Source organism: Chamaea fasciata, unplaced genomic scaffold, assembly GCF_029207755.1.
Source record: "Chamaea fasciata isolate MVZ Bird 193981 ecotype frontalis unplaced genomic scaffold, bChaFas1.0.hap1 SCAF_8, whole genome shotgun sequence".
NCBI classification, from domain to species: domain Eukaryota; kingdom Metazoa; phylum Chordata; class Aves; order Passeriformes; family Sylviidae; genus Chamaea; species Chamaea fasciata.
This window is the reverse complement of record NW_027094093.1, coordinates 37,661,181-37,679,325: the sequence shown is the minus strand read 5'-3', so window position 1 is coordinate 37,679,325 and position 18,145 is coordinate 37,661,181. Positions and strand designations below refer to the sequence as shown.

Below are 18,145 nucleotides of genomic sequence, written 5' to 3'. Positions count from 1 at the left end.
AATTCAAAGGGGGTTTCCTCACTCCTTAAGGGTTTGTTTCTTTTTTTAGATTGAATATAAGAAGCGTGGAGCAGCAGGTTTGGGTGTGACCATGCTGGGACGTCCAGACATTGAGCTGGCCAAGGAGGTGTCCAAACTCACCAGCCAGGTAAGGGCAGAGTGAAAACTTGGTGAAGCTCAAAGCAGTGAGAGAAATGAGACATAAAATTAATTTACCGAGTGATGCCATGATTATAATTTAAATTATTTCCTAATTAGGGGGAAAGGGAAAGGAAGGGAACGGGGTGAAGTAAAAATTAAATACCAGTACAAAGTATTTCTTTGTTAAACTTTTCTACTGTCATTAATGAAGATATAAAACCTTAAGATGATGCTGTGGCATAAATACTGAAGCTGAAGTGTTTGCCCTGTTCTTTTTTAGCTCTTCTGGGTATTGGCTTTACCAGAACCAACCTTTACCCGACTCTTATTTCCCATCCTTTGACCGGACACTTGGTTTCTTTCTTCCTTTCTTCTTGGTATCTTTAAAAGAATCTTGTGCCAGGACTTCAATCCCTCTTGGTTCTTTCCCACCCCTTCATGTATGAATTCTGGATTTTTCCTTTTCTGACCTTTGTTTTCTTGCTGCTGCTTGTAGGCAGAGTACCTCAAACAACACATGAGAGGCCACGGAGCTGCTTCCTATGACACCCCCTGGATGAGAACCTTTAAGAAAGCAAATATGCTAAGTAGTCATGTAAGAGAACTTTAATTAACTGCCATTAGTGCCACTGTTGTGCATCTGTCTCTTGCTGGCATCATTATCTTGCAATTCTGCAGCACCACGTGAAGCTTTAAATGTCGTTGTGCCCTTCATAATGATTTTGGAGCTTCCAGGGTTTTTTATGGAAGGTTTCAGTGCACTCACATAATGTGAAAACCCACCTTTTTCACCCCAAAACCTAAAATTTGAGCTGTTATTGTCCAAAAAGGAAAAAAAAACCCCAGGGAAATACGTGTGTAAATATATGTGTATGACCAACCTGAACAATGGTGCTGGTCATTTTCAGTGAACAGTCACCAGGACTTCATTTTAACTCTTCAAACTTCTATTAAAACTTAATTTAAACTTTAATCAAACTATTTTATTGGCTGGAATTTCCTAATGGAAGAGCAGGCTGTGACTGAATCAGTCCCACTGAGAAGTGCAGCCTGTACTGGTTTGAGGGCTCTTTGTTTCATAGAACTCTTCCCACATCAAAACCTTTGGAAAACAGAAAACCAGAGCCTGGATTGCCCATTTGGAAGTGGCAGCAGACAGGTCTGTGCCATTTCGGTTTTACACATGTATTTCCAAGTGAAAAAAAAGGGATTTTGTGTTTATCTATGTCTGGCTGTCTCCGCTGCCATGTCTGGATGTTGGAATGTCCACCACGGTGTCTGCAGGAAAACCAAGGATCTCCTCAGGAGTACCAGCGATTCTAAACTGGTCTACAAGGAAAAGGAGAAATTCTGTTTGCTCCCATTCAGTGATGAGATCCTGGTTTCCCATTCTTTTTCCCCTCTTGGTCTTTTAAACATTCTTTGCTGAGATAATTTTGGTTCTGAGGGAGAATGAGCTGCCGGAGGGGCAGTGAGGGAGCAAAGAATGGTTGGCATCATCTTTTTTTCTCTTGGACATCTCTTCTCATAAACTTTGCAAAGCATCATGTCACTTTGTTTATCCAGTTGAGGGTTTTTTGGGTTTTTTTTCTGTTGGATTTTGTCTGTCTGGCTTGCTTGCTTTTAAATTTGCACTGATCTCCCAGCAGCTCTTCTTTTGGGTTTAAAAATCTCTCGTTGCTGTCAATATTCCTGTGCCTCCAGGCTGGATGTGCTGGATTCTGATGGCTCACATTGCTGTGTTTGACCTGGCTGAAGCTGATGTTGTTTGAAAGTGTTACTAAAACTCTTGTAGTATCTAATTAATTACTTATCATTAGTAATTAATTGTGTCACTGCTCTGTGATCATTAATGTCCTCCTTTAATCCAGACAGAACGCACTGTGTGCATAACACTGGATAGAAAAGTATTTGATGTATTTGGTGAAGTTTTGAGGGTTTTAAAGCTCTTATTTCTCCAAGAAGTGTATAAATATTTCTTCTAAACACTCTTTCATATACTCTTACATTATAATATTTTATATATTATATAATAATGTTATATATAATAATTATATAATATATAATTTTATTTTACCCTTATCATACCTGTCTCTGTCTTTGTGAAACATCTTAAATCAATGTACTGTTCCCATCAAGTGAAAAACTCTTCACCTCCAGGGGTCAGAATTTTGGCAATACAATTCTCTTGGCTCTTTTATTTTTACAATGAAGAGATGTGACCTTTGCACTGGAAGAAAAACTGCCAAGCGGTACCTTGTAAATGTCAAAGAGATGTAGATTTTCTTTCCGTGCCAGGTCGTTTTTGAAATAATCTTTATTCCAGTGGACACCTTGAAGTTCCTGCACTTTCGTTCTCCTCCCAACCAGCCCCACCGAAACAGGGCCCTCTGCAGCCAAACAGGTGAGTCCTGCAGAGCACCTGTGACACCTAGTTGTTCTCTGTTTAGGTGAAATACAAGGAGAACTTTGCCAAAGAGTTGGGTAAAAAGCCAAAATATGATTTGAAGGAGGCCAAAATCTACAAGACCCTGAAGGACGCTCACAACATGGCCAGCGAGGTACGTTCGCTTCTGCTTCTCCTGGGAGGAAATCCCATCCTGCTTTCCCAAATCCCTCCTTTGTGCGGTTGGAACGTCCCCCAGGCCAGGCTGGACCAGCAGGGCCCTCTCCTGATGGGTTTGGCCCTCCTTCCCTGCAGGTGAAGTACAAGGCAGACCTGAAGAAGATGCACAAGCCCGTCACGGACATGAAGGAGTCGCTGCTCATGAACCACGTGCTGAGCACGAGCCAGCTCGCCAGTGCTGTAAGCTCCGGGTGATCCCACAGCTCCCAGGGGTGGGAATTCCCTTGGGAATTCTCTGCTAACTCCTCCTGTAACAGCTGCTCCCTGGGGTACCTCCGTGGGCATCACCTGGTAGTGATCTCTTCCTCTGGTTCCTAATGGTTCCCCCTTAACCGGCGCCTCCCCCGCGTTTGTGCTCTGGGAAGGGAAATCTTCATCACCTGCACCACTGCTAATGTTTGAAACACTGATCATTTTTACTGGATTGGTCCTTGATCCCATCTTAACTGATTGAAGGACTGCTAATCATTTAAATCCACTGATAATTTTTACTGGATTGGTTCTTGATCCCGTTTTTAACTGATTGCACTACACTAACAAATACTCTTTTTAAATTTTTTTTTCCTTTTTTCTTGGTGGGTTAATATTTTTTTTAAATCTGTTTTTTTTTTCTTCATGTTTGTTTAACACTCCGCTATTATAAATCCACATAATTATGCCTAACAAAATAATTGAAAATGAGAAAAGGCAAAACCTTTATTGCCTGGTACAGCCTTTTCATTACTCACTGTGTTTTCTCTCTTCTCTTCCTTTTTCTTCTTTTAATCCTGATTTGGACAAAACCTTGCTGCAATCCAAATGACCATAAAAAAATAACTATTCCCCCACATCTTTAACCCCCAACATCAATTCTAAACTTCTTGTTTTTTTGTTTTACTTCTTGCATTTCTAATTTCTCTCTGATGTTCCATTGAAATGTTGCTTTGATTGGACCTAAGAAGTAAATTTGCCGAGAGATTTTTATTTTTTTTTTTTGGATTGAGATGATTTTTGACACCTTCCCTTCAGTACCAGTACAAGAAGCAATATGAGAAGAGTAAGGGTCACTACCATGTGGTGCCAGATAATCTTGAACAGGTTCATCTCAGGGAGGCCTCAGAGCTCCAGAGCCACGTAAGTCGGACGTGTGTTTGTCCTTATCCCAACTCACTGCGCTCCAAATTCCATCAAAATCCTCCCAGTGAATCCTCCAGGCTGGGACATCCCCTGGGCCTCTCTGCCCCAGCAGCACTGCACAGCTGGGGAAGGATCCAGAGAGCAAAAGTTGCACATTTCCTGCAAGTTCAGAACACATGAAATGCACAGATGAAATCTCTGTGTGATTCCTTCATTCCAGAGCCAATCCCCTTTGCTCACCCCTGCTGCAAATAGATCTTTTTACACAGGATAATACATTCATCAGGGGGATTTAGAGAGAAAAAAAGGACCTGGGAATCACAGAAAGTGGGAACTGAAGGAATTAAGGTTGTTGCTGACGGGATTTCCAGCTACTTCATCCATGTCATCATCCAAAGGAGAGCTCTGCTCTCCTTTCCTACAAACAAAATGGCTTTAGCCAAAACTATAAACATGCCTGGAGTTTTCCCCTCTGGAATAAAACAGTGGATCACTCCAGAGAAATTCACGGTCTGATTTGGTCTCTGATCCTCTCTGTTCCAAATACTTACTGGCTGTAAAGCAAGAGAGGAATTACTGCAAGAACACCAAGGGCCACAGCTGATTGTTCTGGTGCTTGGCACAGAATTCCAGAATGGTTTGGGGACATTTGGGATTATCCAGACCCACCCCTGCCTTGGACAGGGACACCTCCCACTGTCCCAGGCTGCTCCAACCTGGCCTTGGACACTCCCAGGGACGGTCAAGGCATGGGAAGGCAGAAATGTCACACAGCAAAGGCCCATGAGGAAATGCCTGTTAATCAGGTCGTTGTTAATGAGGTTGTAATTAATTTTTAAGTCAGCCCTTGTTGCTCCAGTTTGGGATCAGGCTCTGACCTGGTCACAGCCAAATTCACCTCGTTGAAACTCTGAAAATCTGGGTAATAGAACTCAAAGCAGGGATCATCTTCATGGACATTTTACTTCCTGGACACCAATTTTTACATTTGCTGATCAATAACACAGATCTCAGGAAGGCAAACTGCATTAGACATTCAATTTTTATCACAGAACTGTTGATAGTCGGCACATAATTAGGGCTTGGATTATTTGGGAGAGTGACTCCCTGTCTTTTCTTCTCAGGTGAAATACAGAGAGAAGTATGAGAAGGAAAAAGGAAAACCCATGTTGGACTTTGAAACTCCCACATACCTGACTGCAAAGGAGTCTCAGCTCATGCAGAGCGAGGTAAAATCAATGCTGATAGGCTGAGAAGCTTAAAAATTTCTTTTTAAAATGAAACTTAGGGTTTTAACAGGCGATTCTACTTGTGCCTTGTGCACGCTGATAGACTGAAAAATTACAGTTATTTCAGATTTCTTTATGATGGTTGTTAAATGCTGCACTGAACATTCATGACACTTTCCTGTCATGAAATCAGTTCATCTGTGATTTTTTATCAGTAAACGAGGCTTAAACAAGTCATTGAGTAAGAAATGTGGTACAAAATTAATTTCACTTTTACAACAGAGCACAGTGTTCGTGTGTTATCACAGGACACAGAAAGTGCTCTGCTGCTTTTTTTTTCACCTCAAAACCCCATTTTTGAGAAACTCTTTTATTCCTTGTGTGTTTCTGCTGTCACAGGTTCTCCCCTGATCTGTCATTTTCTTTTCTTGAGCAGTTTTTTTTGTGTTTATTTGAAGTTTCTTCCTATTCTGGCCCAGATGGAGGCTGCAAAGCAGCTGTGTAAGGCCGTGAGTCCTTGCGGTGCCTTTGGATGCTTTCTCTGCGTAGAGAAATGAGTAGAAACATAAAAAATAAAGGCAGGATCAGGTCCTATTTCCATAGAGAGCAATGAGCTGCTTCACAAGTTTTAGTGGGAACAGGATTTAGGAATTTAGGAGCCCATTTAGCATCGCCTGTGCCCAGTGACATTGACACCCTCCAGCTTTGCACATAATGAAAACATTGTAATAAATATTTGCTCTTTTGCTTTTCTTTTTTTTTCCTTTTTTTTTTTTTTTTTCCTTCTTCTTTTTCTTCTTCTTGCTCTCATTAGAAAGAATATAAGAAGGACTTTGAAGAGTCCATGAAGGGCAGGAACCTCACTGGCCTGGAGGTCACACCATCCCTCTTACATGTCAAATACGCCACCAAAATAGCGAGCGAGGTACCAGCTCCTCTGGGCTTCTTCCCTCTGCCTCCTGCAGCACTTCCAGCATTCCCAGTTCTTCTTCCCCACTCTCCTGCCCACCCACACTCAGCATGTTCACATCCACTTTGTGCTCTCAGCTAATTTGCCACGGACATTTCTTCCTCGTCCTTTAACCGTATTCACACTTGCTGCCCCTCTCTGACTTCCCTCAGCCTAACTGGTCCATCTGTGTGTGCCTTGGCAATTTATCTTCCACAATAATCCCTATCTTTTCTTGGAGCAGTTCTTCCATAACCCTCTACAATATTATTTCTTGTTTTCCAAATTTCCATTTTTCCCCCCCCCCCCTTTTCTTTTCTTTTGGAGCTTTTGGAATTCTTTTTTTTTTTTCTTTCATTTTCTTTAATTCTTTTTTGCAACAATGTTGGTAGAGTGTAAAACACCCTTTGGTCTGGCTTTGCAGTGTTTTTCCTTCTCCTTCCCCTGCAGAAAGAGTACAGGAAGGATCTGGAGGAAGGAGTCAAAGGGAAAGGACTGACAGCCTTAGAGGAGACTCCAGACATGCTGAGAGCCAAGAATGCCACTCAAATCCTGAACGAGGTATGGAAGAGCTGCTTGGAAAATGCCTGAGGGGATGGAACAGCCTCCAACTGCCCTGGGCAGGGACACCTTGCACCATCCCAGGCTGCCCCAACCTAGCCCTGGACACTTCCAGGGATCCAGAGGCAGCCACAGCTTCCCTGGGAATTCCAGCCCAGGCCCTCCCCACCCTCCCAGCCAGGAATTCCTTCCCAAGATCCCACCCAACCCTGCCCTTCCACTGGTGTGAACGTCATCATTCCCTCGAAATTCTGGAGTAGAGGGCAGGAAAGAACATGGATGAGGGAATAAGGATCAAAGGGGACTTTTAAATGAGCTCTTTCCCGAGCAGTCACTGTCAGGAATTCAGATGGGAAACAGCAGCTGGGATCAACACTCACTCAAGGGGCTCATTAATGAATTAATCAAGGGACTAAACCAAGATTTAAGTCACGAAGCACAAACTGAAATAATCTGAAATTATATTATTTGTGTGCATAATTAGGAGTTTATAGTAGAGGTATTCCTGGTTTGGGACTGGTGGTGTTGCTGCTTTGGGATTGGTGGTGCCCCTGGTTTGGGATTGGCAGTGTTCCTGGTTTGGGACCGCTACTGTTCCTGGTTTGGGATTGGCACTATTCCTGGTTTGGAATTTGTGTCATTCCTGGTTGGGACTGGCACTATTCCTGGTTGGGATTGGCACGACTCCTGGTGTGTGTCTGTGACTCCGGAGCTGCTGCCCCTTTTCCATGGCCCATCCCTGTCCTCCTGCAGAAGGAGTACAAGAAAGCCCTGGAGCTGGAGATCCGCGGGAAGGGCCTGACCGAGCTGGCGCTGGAGACGCCGGATTTCGTCCGCGCCAGGAACGCCACCGACATCGCCAGCCAGGTCTGTGCCCCGCCCCCAGCTCACTCAGCTCTTTCTAAAGAAAAATTCCCATTTTCCTGGTTAAATCCAGTTGTGCAGAGATGATCGAGGCCCCTAAACGTGAGCTTTGCCCGACAGATCAAATACAAACAATTGGCAGAAATGGAGAAAGCCAACTACACCAGTGTTGTTGATACTCCAGAGATTATTCATGCCCAGCAGGTCAAGAACCTTTCCAGCCAGGTATCTTGAGTGAAGCAATTAATCCTGCTCATGTGGGAAACTCCAGGAAATACTAATTAAACACCCAAATAACCACCTCTCACAGCCTTCAGGAAGGCACCAGGGAGCAAGTCTTTCCAGAGCTCTGGAATTCTACGGCAATAATCAAATTAATTTTACTGCTGTGTCAAGTGACACAATAATTTCTCTTGCTTTGCAAAGCTAATTCCTTTTTAAGCAGACTCTTCTTAATTTTCTACTCCTCAGTAACCTGCTGCCTAAAATAAATCTTGCACAGAGGCATAATCTCAGTTTCTATCAGACAGAGAAGAACTCACATCTCCACAAAGACGGGCACTACTCAATGATCAATAACTCCAGCTTGTTTCTTGCTGCTTTTGTGTTTTCTATTTTAATCCATTTGGGGTTTTCCATCAGAAAAAATACAAGGAAGATGCAGAGAAGACCATGCCCTACTACGTGCCTGTGGCTGACACACCAGAAATGCAGCGGGTCCGAGAGAATCAGAAGAACTTTAGCATGGTAAGCCCAGAAATAAATTTTAAAAACCCCCATTTTTCTCATTTTTGAAGAAAACTGTGAGGGAATTTGTGCAGTGCAAAGTTAACATTTGCCATTTTCCCTTTACACAGCTGCAGTATCAGTCAGACCTACAGAACAGTAAAGGAAAAGTCACAGTGGTGCAGGACACCCCAGAAATCCTGAGGGTGAAGGAAAACCAGAAGAATTTCAGCTCGGTATGGTCACCCCTCAGCCCCCAAAAATGTAGAGTTTAATATCTTTAATAAAATCACTTTTTTTCTGTCCTTCTCCTACAGGTACAGTAGATTTAGCTGGGCTTTATAAAGTGTTTCTCCCGCTGTTTTTTTGTGGGGTGATTGCCCTCTTTCACAGGCACAGCTGTGATAGAGTTAAACGATCCCTCATTAAATTAATGTAATTATTATCCCTTTGCTTTGTGCTGTTCCCATGGCAGTCCCAGTTCCCTGTCCTGCTGCCCCTCGCGCTCTGTGTGCCTGAGTTGTTGCCCAGTTCCTGTTGCCATCAAGTACCTCAAGTCTCCTGCGGCATTTTGCCTCCAGCGCCATTAACAAAGTGGAAAATATTTGTGGAAATCAAATTAGAGCAAATAATGATCTTCAGTCCTAAAATTAGCCCACAAATGTTTTGATTATGGAATTATGGAATGGGTGGAAGGGACCTAAAGCTCATCTTCTTCCATCCTGCCATGGGCAGGGACTCCTTCCACTAGCCCAGGAATCTTCCACTGATACATATTTGATAATTTGATTTACTGTATAAATTATCTTCTACTTAAAAAAACATTAAATATAAAGAATCAGCTCTTTTTATTCCCCAAATGGTGCTCGCTTTGGACACCTTCAGAGAGGCAGCACCAGAGTGGATCCTCTGGGCTTGCAGCTGCTCTGTTGTGTCCAAATTCAGTGTCTGGGAGCGAAAAACGTTGTGTTTTGGATGCTTAACCTTGTTGTCTTCATTCTAAACGTGAAGATTTTGTATAAAGAAGATATTGGAACTGGAACCACAATTGAAAAGACCCCAGAGATGCAGAGAGTTAAACGAACCCAGGATAATATCAGCTCGGTACACAAGAATTGATTTTTCATACTCACTCTACCGCTGCTAATTCAACTTGAAATAATATATATTTTTTATCTTTTTCTTTTCTTTACATCTTGCTAACAGTGGTTTGGCAATAACCCACCCAGTTAAGGGTGACTTTCTGAAAGGTTTTGCCCATCCTTGTTACTTTAACAGTAACCTCTCTAATGATTAACATCCCGTTTCTTACTCACAAGCCATTTCTAAACCACGAAAGCTCTTGCTGTCAATTTGATCTCATCCCAGACAGAGTCTGGACAGAAAAAAAAGTGATATTTAGGTGGGAAGGGATGTGTTGAAATCATCTGTTCCAACCCTGTGGCTCAGCTTTAGGATGAGTTGAGTTTTGAGGATCCCAGAGGATGAAGATTCCACAACCTGTTCCAGGGTGGGACCTTCTCCCAGGAAAATCTGTTTTACCCAGCTCAGACTGAATTTTCTCGTGGTGATTTTTTTTGGTTTGTTTTGTCCTGGAAAACTTGGATGTTATCTAAAAGGTCACAGCACTCTAAAATTGGAATAATTTTACCTATTAATTTTATTTCAAAGCCCCTAAACCTCCTCCACGCTTCATTTTTTTTTTTGAACAGTGGTGTCATTTAGTGTCATGCACTAACACTGCAGCCAGTTTGTTCATGCAGAATGTGTTAAAAATGTTTAAAATGTTCTTTTTTGTTGTTAGCAAAGCAGAAATGCAATGGCACCGTCCCTGCTGAAACGTTGTGTGATGATTCTCACCTTTGTTAAACAGGAGGGATTCCTACACATCCCAAATTCTCCTTTGCTTGGTAGAAAGGCCAAAAAGTATCAGGTTTAAAGGAATTTATCTGGTTTTATCAAACCCTTTCAACGCCATTCCCAGTGACCCAACAGCTGAATTGCCTTGTCACAGATTCCTCGGGAAGGTGGTGAAGTTCTTTAAACTTTCCCTCTCCACGAGATCAGGACAAAGCCCTTTAGGAACCTTTGAAAGCTTTCCTGTAAATCCTTTTCCTTTCCCTAATTCCTATGCTGGAATTTGCAGGTGAAATACAAGGAGAGCATTGGGAAGGGAACTCCCATTCCCGACCTGCCGGAGGTGAAGCGAGTCAAGGAGACCCAGAAGCACATCAGCTCGGTAATGTCCCGTAATGTCCCTGTTCCCTGACATCAGCTCCATAATTCCCTCTCCCCTGCCCCCTCCAGGGCCCTCTCCAACCTTTTCCTCTTGGGAAAGCTCCAGCTTCTCCCAAATCCCTGCGCCCAGCAGCAGGAAATTGAAATATCTGAGTTTTACAGGGATTATCCCACTCAGTCACTGCCTTTCCTCTGTGGCCTTTTCTGAACACAGAGCTAGGAACAAAAATTTCCCAGGTTATGGGTTGAAGTTTGACTGGGGGAAAAAGGATCAGGAAGACAGAACTTTGAGGAAGAAAAATCCAATTGGAGCCTTTCTGTATGACAATTTTAAGGGAAAACAAAACCTTCCCATATCCAGTCAAGTGTAAATTTCCCAGCGCACTTATGGACAACTGAGTTGTTTTTTCAAATGATTTCTGCTTTTTTCTAACCTTCCCCACAAGTGGTTTTCCCTTGCTGTAATCGATTTATTTGTTTCAATGACACCAAGCAGTGAAATATTTTTTTGTCCAATTGTTTGGGTAAAAATTTTATTTTGGTACAAGGATTTTCCTACTTGCAAGGAGAGCTTTGAGTGCGCTTGCCAGGTTGGGGTTATTCCACAAACATCTCCTTTCATCAAAAAACACAATTTTAAAAAATCAAATAACTACAGGTTAAATTAAACCTTATAACGTGAGTGGTGGCACTCAGCTGGTTTTGTTTCCTAGAGATTTGACCCAAAGTAAAATAGTGGTGCAAACACACAAAAGTGAACGTGAATAAAGCTCACAGTGAAATCTTTGTGCACTGACCGATTCCAGAAAAGGTTGTTTATTAATCCCATAAAGAAATGCTGACTGCCTGAAAAGTAATTCTGTCATATTTCCTAAACTGAGACGAAAAGTAAAACATCCCACTCAGGGTGCGCTCGGCAGAATATTTTAATTTGTGTCCTTTAAACAAAGACACACTGAAGGGAAATCACTCTGAGCTGGTGACTGCGCTGATAAGGATCCTGCGGGATGGAAACGGTGTTTTTATTTCTATATAATCCCAGCTTGTAACCCCAGTGAGGAGGTCAGGGATGGTCTGACCCTGCTGGTGCTTGTGTCCCACAGGTGTTGTACAAGGAGGAGCTGGGCACTGGCACCCCCACGCCCGTGACCCCAGAAATGGAGCGAGTCAAACGCAACCAGGAGCAGATTAGCTCGGTACTTCCACCCTGCAGGAGTTATAACAACGGGATGTTGTTATAATCCTGCGCCCCTAACACCCTAACCTTGTTCTTCCTCAGGGGTTTAGTCCTGGCTGTGCCCTGGCAGGGTTTTAACTCATTGATCTTCCACCGTTCGTGCTTTTGGGGGGATTTACACCTTCACGTGCTTTTCTTCTAAGAACAACCCTTCCTGAAAATAATCCTGGGCTATTTCCTGAGCTAAACTGGGCAGCAGAACATCCCTGTGGAGTTGTGGTGTTTCTCCCCACGTTTGCTTTACCCTGAGCCTTCATCTCCTCTCTGCAGTGACCCATTCACAGAATAATCCCCCACAGCCTCTTCCTCAATCCTTGCCTTGGGAACGAGCGTGCCGTGATGAATCCCAGGCGATCCTAACGCTAAACACGATCCCGTAACAGCGGGATTCGGTGGCTCTGGCCTCTGCTCGGTGGGGGTTTTGTGGCACTGCTGTTGTCCCTCACAGGTGTTGTACAAGGAGGGTTTAGGGGCTGGCACTGCCACGCCGGTGACGCCGGAGATGGAGCGGGTCCGACGGAACCAGGAGCACATCAGCTCGGTACTGAGGGGTCACCGCGCCCTGCTCCCCTTCCAAACCCAAACCCAATCCCTTTAAGCCCTCCACGTCCCATCCTTGGGCGTGCTGGGAGCCACCCTTCCTTCCTCAATCCCCTAAAGCCCTGGCAGGATCCTGGCATTTTCATTTTCCCCTCCATTAAACTCGTGCCGTTGTTGCAGTAGGAAGATTTTAACCTCAGGAATGGAAGCGCAGGAGCAGGGCCCGCCTTCTGCTTCCTCAGGGAATATTTCTCGTGGGAATGGTGTCACTGCTCCTCAGGAGCAGAGCCCACCCTTCCAGCACCTCCAGCCCATGGGAAATGGGCTCTCAGCCCTTCCTGAGCCGCGGCACAGGGAATGTTTGGGTTGGAAGCAGTGAGGGGACCCACTGTTCCTGCCCTGCCGGGGCTCTGCTGTCCCGAGGTCTTTGTGGGGAGCCCCGGGGACATTCCCAGCTCATGGCACTGAGGGGACATCAGGAGCCTCCAGCGTAGGTGGGAAAATTGCTGCAGGAGGGAATTCCTGTTGGGAATTCCACTGCTGACACATCCACCTGGAAGAGCACCATGGAACCCTCTGTTCTGTAATTCTGTTTGAATTTGTGCCCCATTTGGGGTCACCCTGCCCCAATCCCAGCTGGAATTCAGTCCTGAATTTTAATTCTGTAATTCTGTTTGAATTTGTGCCCCATTTGGGGTCACCCTGCCCCAGTCCCAGCTGGAATTCAGTCCTGAATTTTAATTCTGTAACTCTGTTTGAATTTGTGCCCCATTTGGGCTCACCCTGCCCCAATCCCACTGGAATTCAGTCCTGAATTTTAATTCTGTAATTCTGTTTGAATTTGTGCCCCATTTGGGGTCACCCTGCCCCAATCCCACTGGAATTCAGCCCTGAATTTTCATTCTGTAATTCTGTTTGAATTTGTGCCCCATTTGGGGTCACCCTGCCCCAATCCCAGCTGGAATTCAGTCCTGAATTTTAATTCTGTAATTCTGTTTGAATTTGTGCCCCATTTGGGCTCACCCTGCCCCAATCCCACTGGAATTCAGTCCTGAATTTTAATTCTGTAATTCTGTTTGAATTTGTGCCCCGTTTGGGGTCACCCTGCCCCAGTCCCAGCTGGAATTCAGTCCTGAATTTTAATTCTGTAATTCTGTTTGAATTTGTGCCCCGTTTGGGCTCACCCTGCCCCAATCCCCTCTGAATTCAGTCCTGAATTTTCATTCTGTAATTCTGTTTGAATTTGTGCCCCATTTGGGGTCACTCTGCCCCAATCCCACTGGAATTCAGTCCTGAACTTTAATTCTGTAATTCTGTTTGAATTTGTGCCCCGTTTGGGGTCACCCTGCCCCAATCCCACTGGAATTCAGTCCTGAATTTTCATTCTGTAATTCTGTTTGAATTTGTGCCCCATTTGGGGTCACCCTGCCCCAATCCCACTGGAATTCAGTCCTGAATTTTCATTCTGTAATTCTGTTTGAATTTGTGCCCCGTTTGGGGTCACCCTGCCCCAATCCCACTGGAATTAGTCCTGAATTTTCATTCTGTAATTCTGTTTGAATTTGTGCCCCATTTGGGGTCACCCTGCCCCAATCCCACTGGAATTCAGTCCTGAATTTTCATTCTGTAATTCTGTTTGAATTTGTGCCCCGTTTGGGGTCACCCTGCCCCAATCCCACTGGAATTCAGTCCTGAACTTTAATTCTGTAATTCTGTTTGAATTTGTGCCCCATTTGGGATCACCCTGCCCCAATCCCAGCTGGAATTAGTCCTGAATTTTCATTCTGTAATTCTGTTTGAATTTGTGCCCCATTTGGGGTCACCCTGCCCCAATCCCCTCTGAATTCAGTCCTGAATTTTCATTCTGTAATTCTGTTTGAATTTGTGCCCCATTTGGGGTCACTCTGCCCCAATCCCACTGGAATTCAGTCCTGAACTTTAATTCTGTAATTCTGTTTGAATTTGTGCCCCATTTGGGGTCACCCTGCCCCAATCCCACTGGAATTCAGTCCTGAATTTTCATTCTGTAATTCTGTTTGAATTTGTGCCCCATTTGGGGTCACCCTGCCCCAATCCCACTGGAATTCAGTCCTGAATTTTCATTCTGTAATTCTGTTTGAATTTGTGCCCCGTTTGGGGTCACCCTGCCCCAATCCCACTGGAATTCAGTCCTGAATTTTCATTCTGTAATTCTGTTTGAATTTGTGCCCCATTTGGGGTCACCCTGCCCCAATCCCACTGGAATTCAGTCCTGAATTTTCATTCTGTAATTCTGTTTGAATTTGTGCCCCATTTGGGATCACCCTGCCCCAATCCCACTGGAATTAGTCCTGAATTTTCATTCTGTAATTCTGTTTGAATTTGTGCCGTGGGGATTTCCAGCAGCCCTGGAACGTTCCAGCAGCTCTGGGTGAGGTGACAGCATCAGCATCTCCTCATTTTCCTCATTTAGCGTTCCTTGCTGAGCTTTGACCAAAGCAAAACTCTTTTTATTTTTTCACACTTTGCAGGTTCACAGTATTAAATTATTTCTCTTCTCCTCTCTGTCCTCCCCCTTCCATTTTATTATATTTTATTTTACATTTTATTTTATCTATTTATATTTTATTTTATCTCATTATGTTTAATTTAATTTTTATTTTATTTTATTTTCCATTTAATTTTATTTTTTATACTTCATTTATATATTTTATTTAATTTCATTTTTTATTTTATTTCATTTCATTTTATATTCCATTTTATTTTTTAAACTTTATTTTATTTTATATTTCATTTTATATTTCATTTAATTTTATATTTTATTTTATTTCATTTTTTACTTTGTTTCATTTCATTTTATATTCCATTTTATTTTTAAACTTTATTTCATTTTATATTTCATTTTATATTTCATTTAATTTTATACTTTATTTCATTTTTGACTTTATTTAATTTCATTTTACATTTCATTTTATTTTTTAAACTTTATTTCATTTTATTTCATTTTCTATTTTTTCATTTTCTATTTTATTTTACATTTTATTTTATTCCATTTAATTTCATATTTAATTTTTTTACTTTATTTCATTTTATTTCTCATTTTATTTTATTTTATTTTATTTTATTTTATTTTATTTTATTTTATTTTATTTTATTTTATTTTATTTTATTTTATTTCATTTTATTTTTTCCACACTCCTGCTGCCCACAGGTGTTGTACAAGGAGGGGCTGGGGGTTGGCACCCCAGTTCCTGTCACTCCCGAGATGGAGAGGGTCAAACGCAACCAGGAGAATTTTAGCTCGGTATCTTTTTGTCATTTCAGACACAAACCCTTCAGTTCTCTGTAACTCTTTAACACCTGAAAACTTTAAATCCTCCCAAATTAACTTATAAAAAAAAATCCCCTTTCTGCTCTTACATTTTTAGGCGCTATATTTCATGTGCTTATTTTAAAAAATGTTTTCCTTATAATTTAACACTGGATGTTAAATTAATTCTTTTCCTGAAGTTTAAGCTAGTTTGCATTTTTAAACCTATTTTTTTCCCATAATTTGCTGAATTCCCTTCCTATAATACTTCATTCCTCTGCTGGAGCCTCTCCAAGCAGTCAGATTTCTATTCCCAGCTGAATTTATCACAATTAATAACTGATTTACGCTCCCTCGGTTTTCCTGCTTTCTAGCACATTCAGTGGGCATAAAATCCCATTAATTCCCTGCATCAAATGCCGATTTTTTGGGGGTTGTTTTTCCCTCTTTTTGACCGCCCTGTTGCCCCACAGGTGTTGTACAAGGAGGAGCTGGGGACAGGAACCCCCACCCCTGTCACCCCCGAGATCGAGAGGGTCAAACGCAATCAAGAAAACTTTAGCTCGGTATTTTTGACCTTCAAAAGCCAAAAAAAACCCCCCAAAACCAACCCTTTAATCGATTTTAAAATAATCTTAACCCCCAATAATTGCTTGACACAAGAACGTCCCGTTCCTCACGTTTTGCCTTTTTTTTCCCCTTTGGAATCACTGATTTATTTGGATGAGATCCGTCCCACTAATGAGTTTCCATTCCTTCTTCCCATCTTTTTCCTGAAGTATTTTTTATGATCTGCCTTTTCCTTTTATTAATCACTTCCATCCTTGAATTTTTTTTTTTTAATTTCCCCTGGTTTTCCCATGTATAAAAATCTAAACTATTCCTTTCCTGACCTGAATCCGTGGCTGTGATCCCTGAGCCTGCTGTGCTGGGTGTGAGATGGGGGAAAAAAAATCACCTGGAATTGTGATTTGGGGCCTTTTCCTTTGGCTTTGGTGCCTCTTCCTTGGATTTGGTGCCTCTTCCCTTGGGTTTGGTGTCTTTTCCTTGGGTTTGGTGGTTCTTCCTTTGGGTTTGGTGCCTTTGCCTTTGGATTTGGTGTCTCCTCCCTTGGGTTTGGTGCCTTTTCCTTGGGTTTGGTGTCTCATCCCTTGGGTTTGGTGCTTTCTCCTTTGGGTTTGGTGCCTTTTCCTTGGGTTTGGTGCCTCTTCCCTTGGGTTTGGTGTGTTTTCCTTTGGATTTGGTGGTTCTTCCTTTGGGTTTGGTGCCTTTTCCTTGGGTTTGGTGCTTTCTCCTTTGGGTTTGGTGCCTTTTCCTTTGGGTTTGGTGCCTTTTCCTTGGATTTGGTGCCTCTTCCCTTGGGTTTGGTGCCACTTCCTTTGGATTTGGTGCCTCTTCCTTGTCTTTGGTGCCTTTCCCTTGAGTTTGGTGCCTCTTCCCTTGGGTTTGGTGCCTCTTCCCTTGGGTTTGGTGCCTCTTCCCTTGGGTTTGGTGCCTCTTCCCTTGGGTTTGGTGCCTCTTCCCTTGGGTTTGGTGCCTTTTCCTTTGGGTTTGGTGCATTTTCCTTGGGTTTGGAGCCTTTTCCTTGGGTTTGGTGCCTCTTCCTTGGGTTTGGTGTCTCTTCCTTTGGGTTTGGTGCCTTTTCCTTGGGTTTGGTGTCTCATCCCTTGGGTTTGGTGCTTTCTCCTTTGGGTTTGGTGCCTTTTCCTTGGGTTTGGTGCCTTTTCCTTGGGTTTGGTGCCTTTTCCTTGGGTTTGGTGCCTTTTCCTTGGGTTTGGTTCCTTTTCCCTTGGGTTTGGTTCCTCTTCCCTTGGGTTTGGTGCCTTTTCCTTTAGGAAATGTGGCAGGGATGCACTGGAAGTGTTCTGGGGGTGTTGGAATGTGTGGAAGGGTGAGGGAAGTGTCACTAAAAACAGGAGAGCACTAGAAATTATATGTATGTAATATATATAATTACAGATATGTAAATGTAATATGTATAATATATAAAAATATATAAAAAATAAAATATCAAATATATATAAAAATATAAATGTATAAAATGTATAAATAAAATATAGACTATAAAATCTATAAATATGTAAATATCATAAATATAAATATAAGTATAAATATAAATATAAAATAATGTACTAATATATAAGATATAAAATAATATGAAATATAGAATTATATCTCGTTTGATTAATAGCTAGTTTATATATTATCTACGATTACATATAATAAGAATTTTTATAGAAATATATCCTTTTCCCCCACTATCCCACCTAAATCCACCCTCCTCCAGCCTCAGTCACATCGGCGTTTTCAATGAGTTTTTTATTCCCGGGGGTTTTTAAACCCGGGCCGTGTCAGAAGCCGCTCTCTGACGCTCTGGGTGCTTTTGGTGCTGCTTTAAATCTGATTTTTTTTTGCCCCTTGCCCCACAGGTGTTGTACAAGGAGGAGCTGGGGACAGGAACCCCCACCCCTGTCACCCCCGAGATTGAGAGGGTCAAACGCAATCAAGAACACATTAGCTCGGTATTTTGGAATTTCAAAAGCCAAAAAAAAAAAAAAATTAAAAAAAATCCCTCTTAATCGATTTAAAAATACCTTTTAACCAACAAAGCAATGTTCTTGTTTCCTTA

At 42.5% G+C, this 18,145-nt stretch overlaps 1 protein-coding gene across 20 annotated transcripts in view; it reads left to right on the top strand.

The window, feature by feature from the left end:
* The window catches only part of NEB (nebulin), a 99,001-nt gene that overhangs the window by 71,898 nt on the left and 8,958 nt on the right, over window positions 1-18,145 (top strand). For 7 of the 20 annotated variants that reach the window (XR_010722172.1, XR_010722173.1, XM_066190453.1 and 4 more), the window contains 19 exons: window positions 50-148; window positions 638-736; window positions 2,592-2,702; window positions 2,843-2,947; window positions 3,776-3,880; window positions 5,008-5,112; window positions 5,927-6,037; window positions 6,512-6,622; window positions 7,376-7,489; window positions 7,607-7,711; window positions 8,129-8,233; window positions 8,344-8,448; window positions 9,224-9,316; window positions 10,359-10,451; window positions 11,554-11,646; window positions 12,136-12,228; window positions 15,418-15,510; window positions 15,990-16,082; window positions 17,946-18,038. Coding sequence is in view for 18 of the 20 variants with exons in the window: in XM_066190453.1 (XP_066046550.1) it covers window positions 50-148; window positions 638-736; window positions 2,592-2,702; window positions 2,843-2,947; window positions 3,776-3,880; window positions 5,008-5,112; window positions 5,927-6,037; window positions 6,512-6,622; window positions 7,376-7,489; window positions 7,607-7,711; window positions 8,129-8,233; window positions 8,344-8,448; window positions 9,224-9,316; window positions 10,359-10,451; window positions 11,554-11,646; window positions 12,136-12,228; window positions 15,418-15,510; window positions 15,990-16,082; window positions 17,946-18,038 (1,926 nt within the window). In the remaining 2 variants the exon portion in view is untranslated. The remainder of the gene's footprint in view (window positions 1-49; window positions 149-637; window positions 737-2,591; window positions 2,703-2,842; window positions 2,948-3,775; window positions 3,881-5,007; window positions 5,113-5,926; window positions 6,038-6,511; window positions 6,623-7,375; window positions 7,490-7,606; window positions 7,712-8,128; window positions 8,234-8,343; window positions 8,449-9,223; window positions 9,317-10,358; window positions 10,452-11,553; window positions 11,647-12,135; window positions 12,229-15,417; window positions 15,511-15,989; window positions 16,083-17,945; window positions 18,039-18,145) is intronic. The other 13 variants (XM_066190456.1, XM_066190455.1, XM_066190448.1 and 10 more) reach the window with 9 other exon arrangements.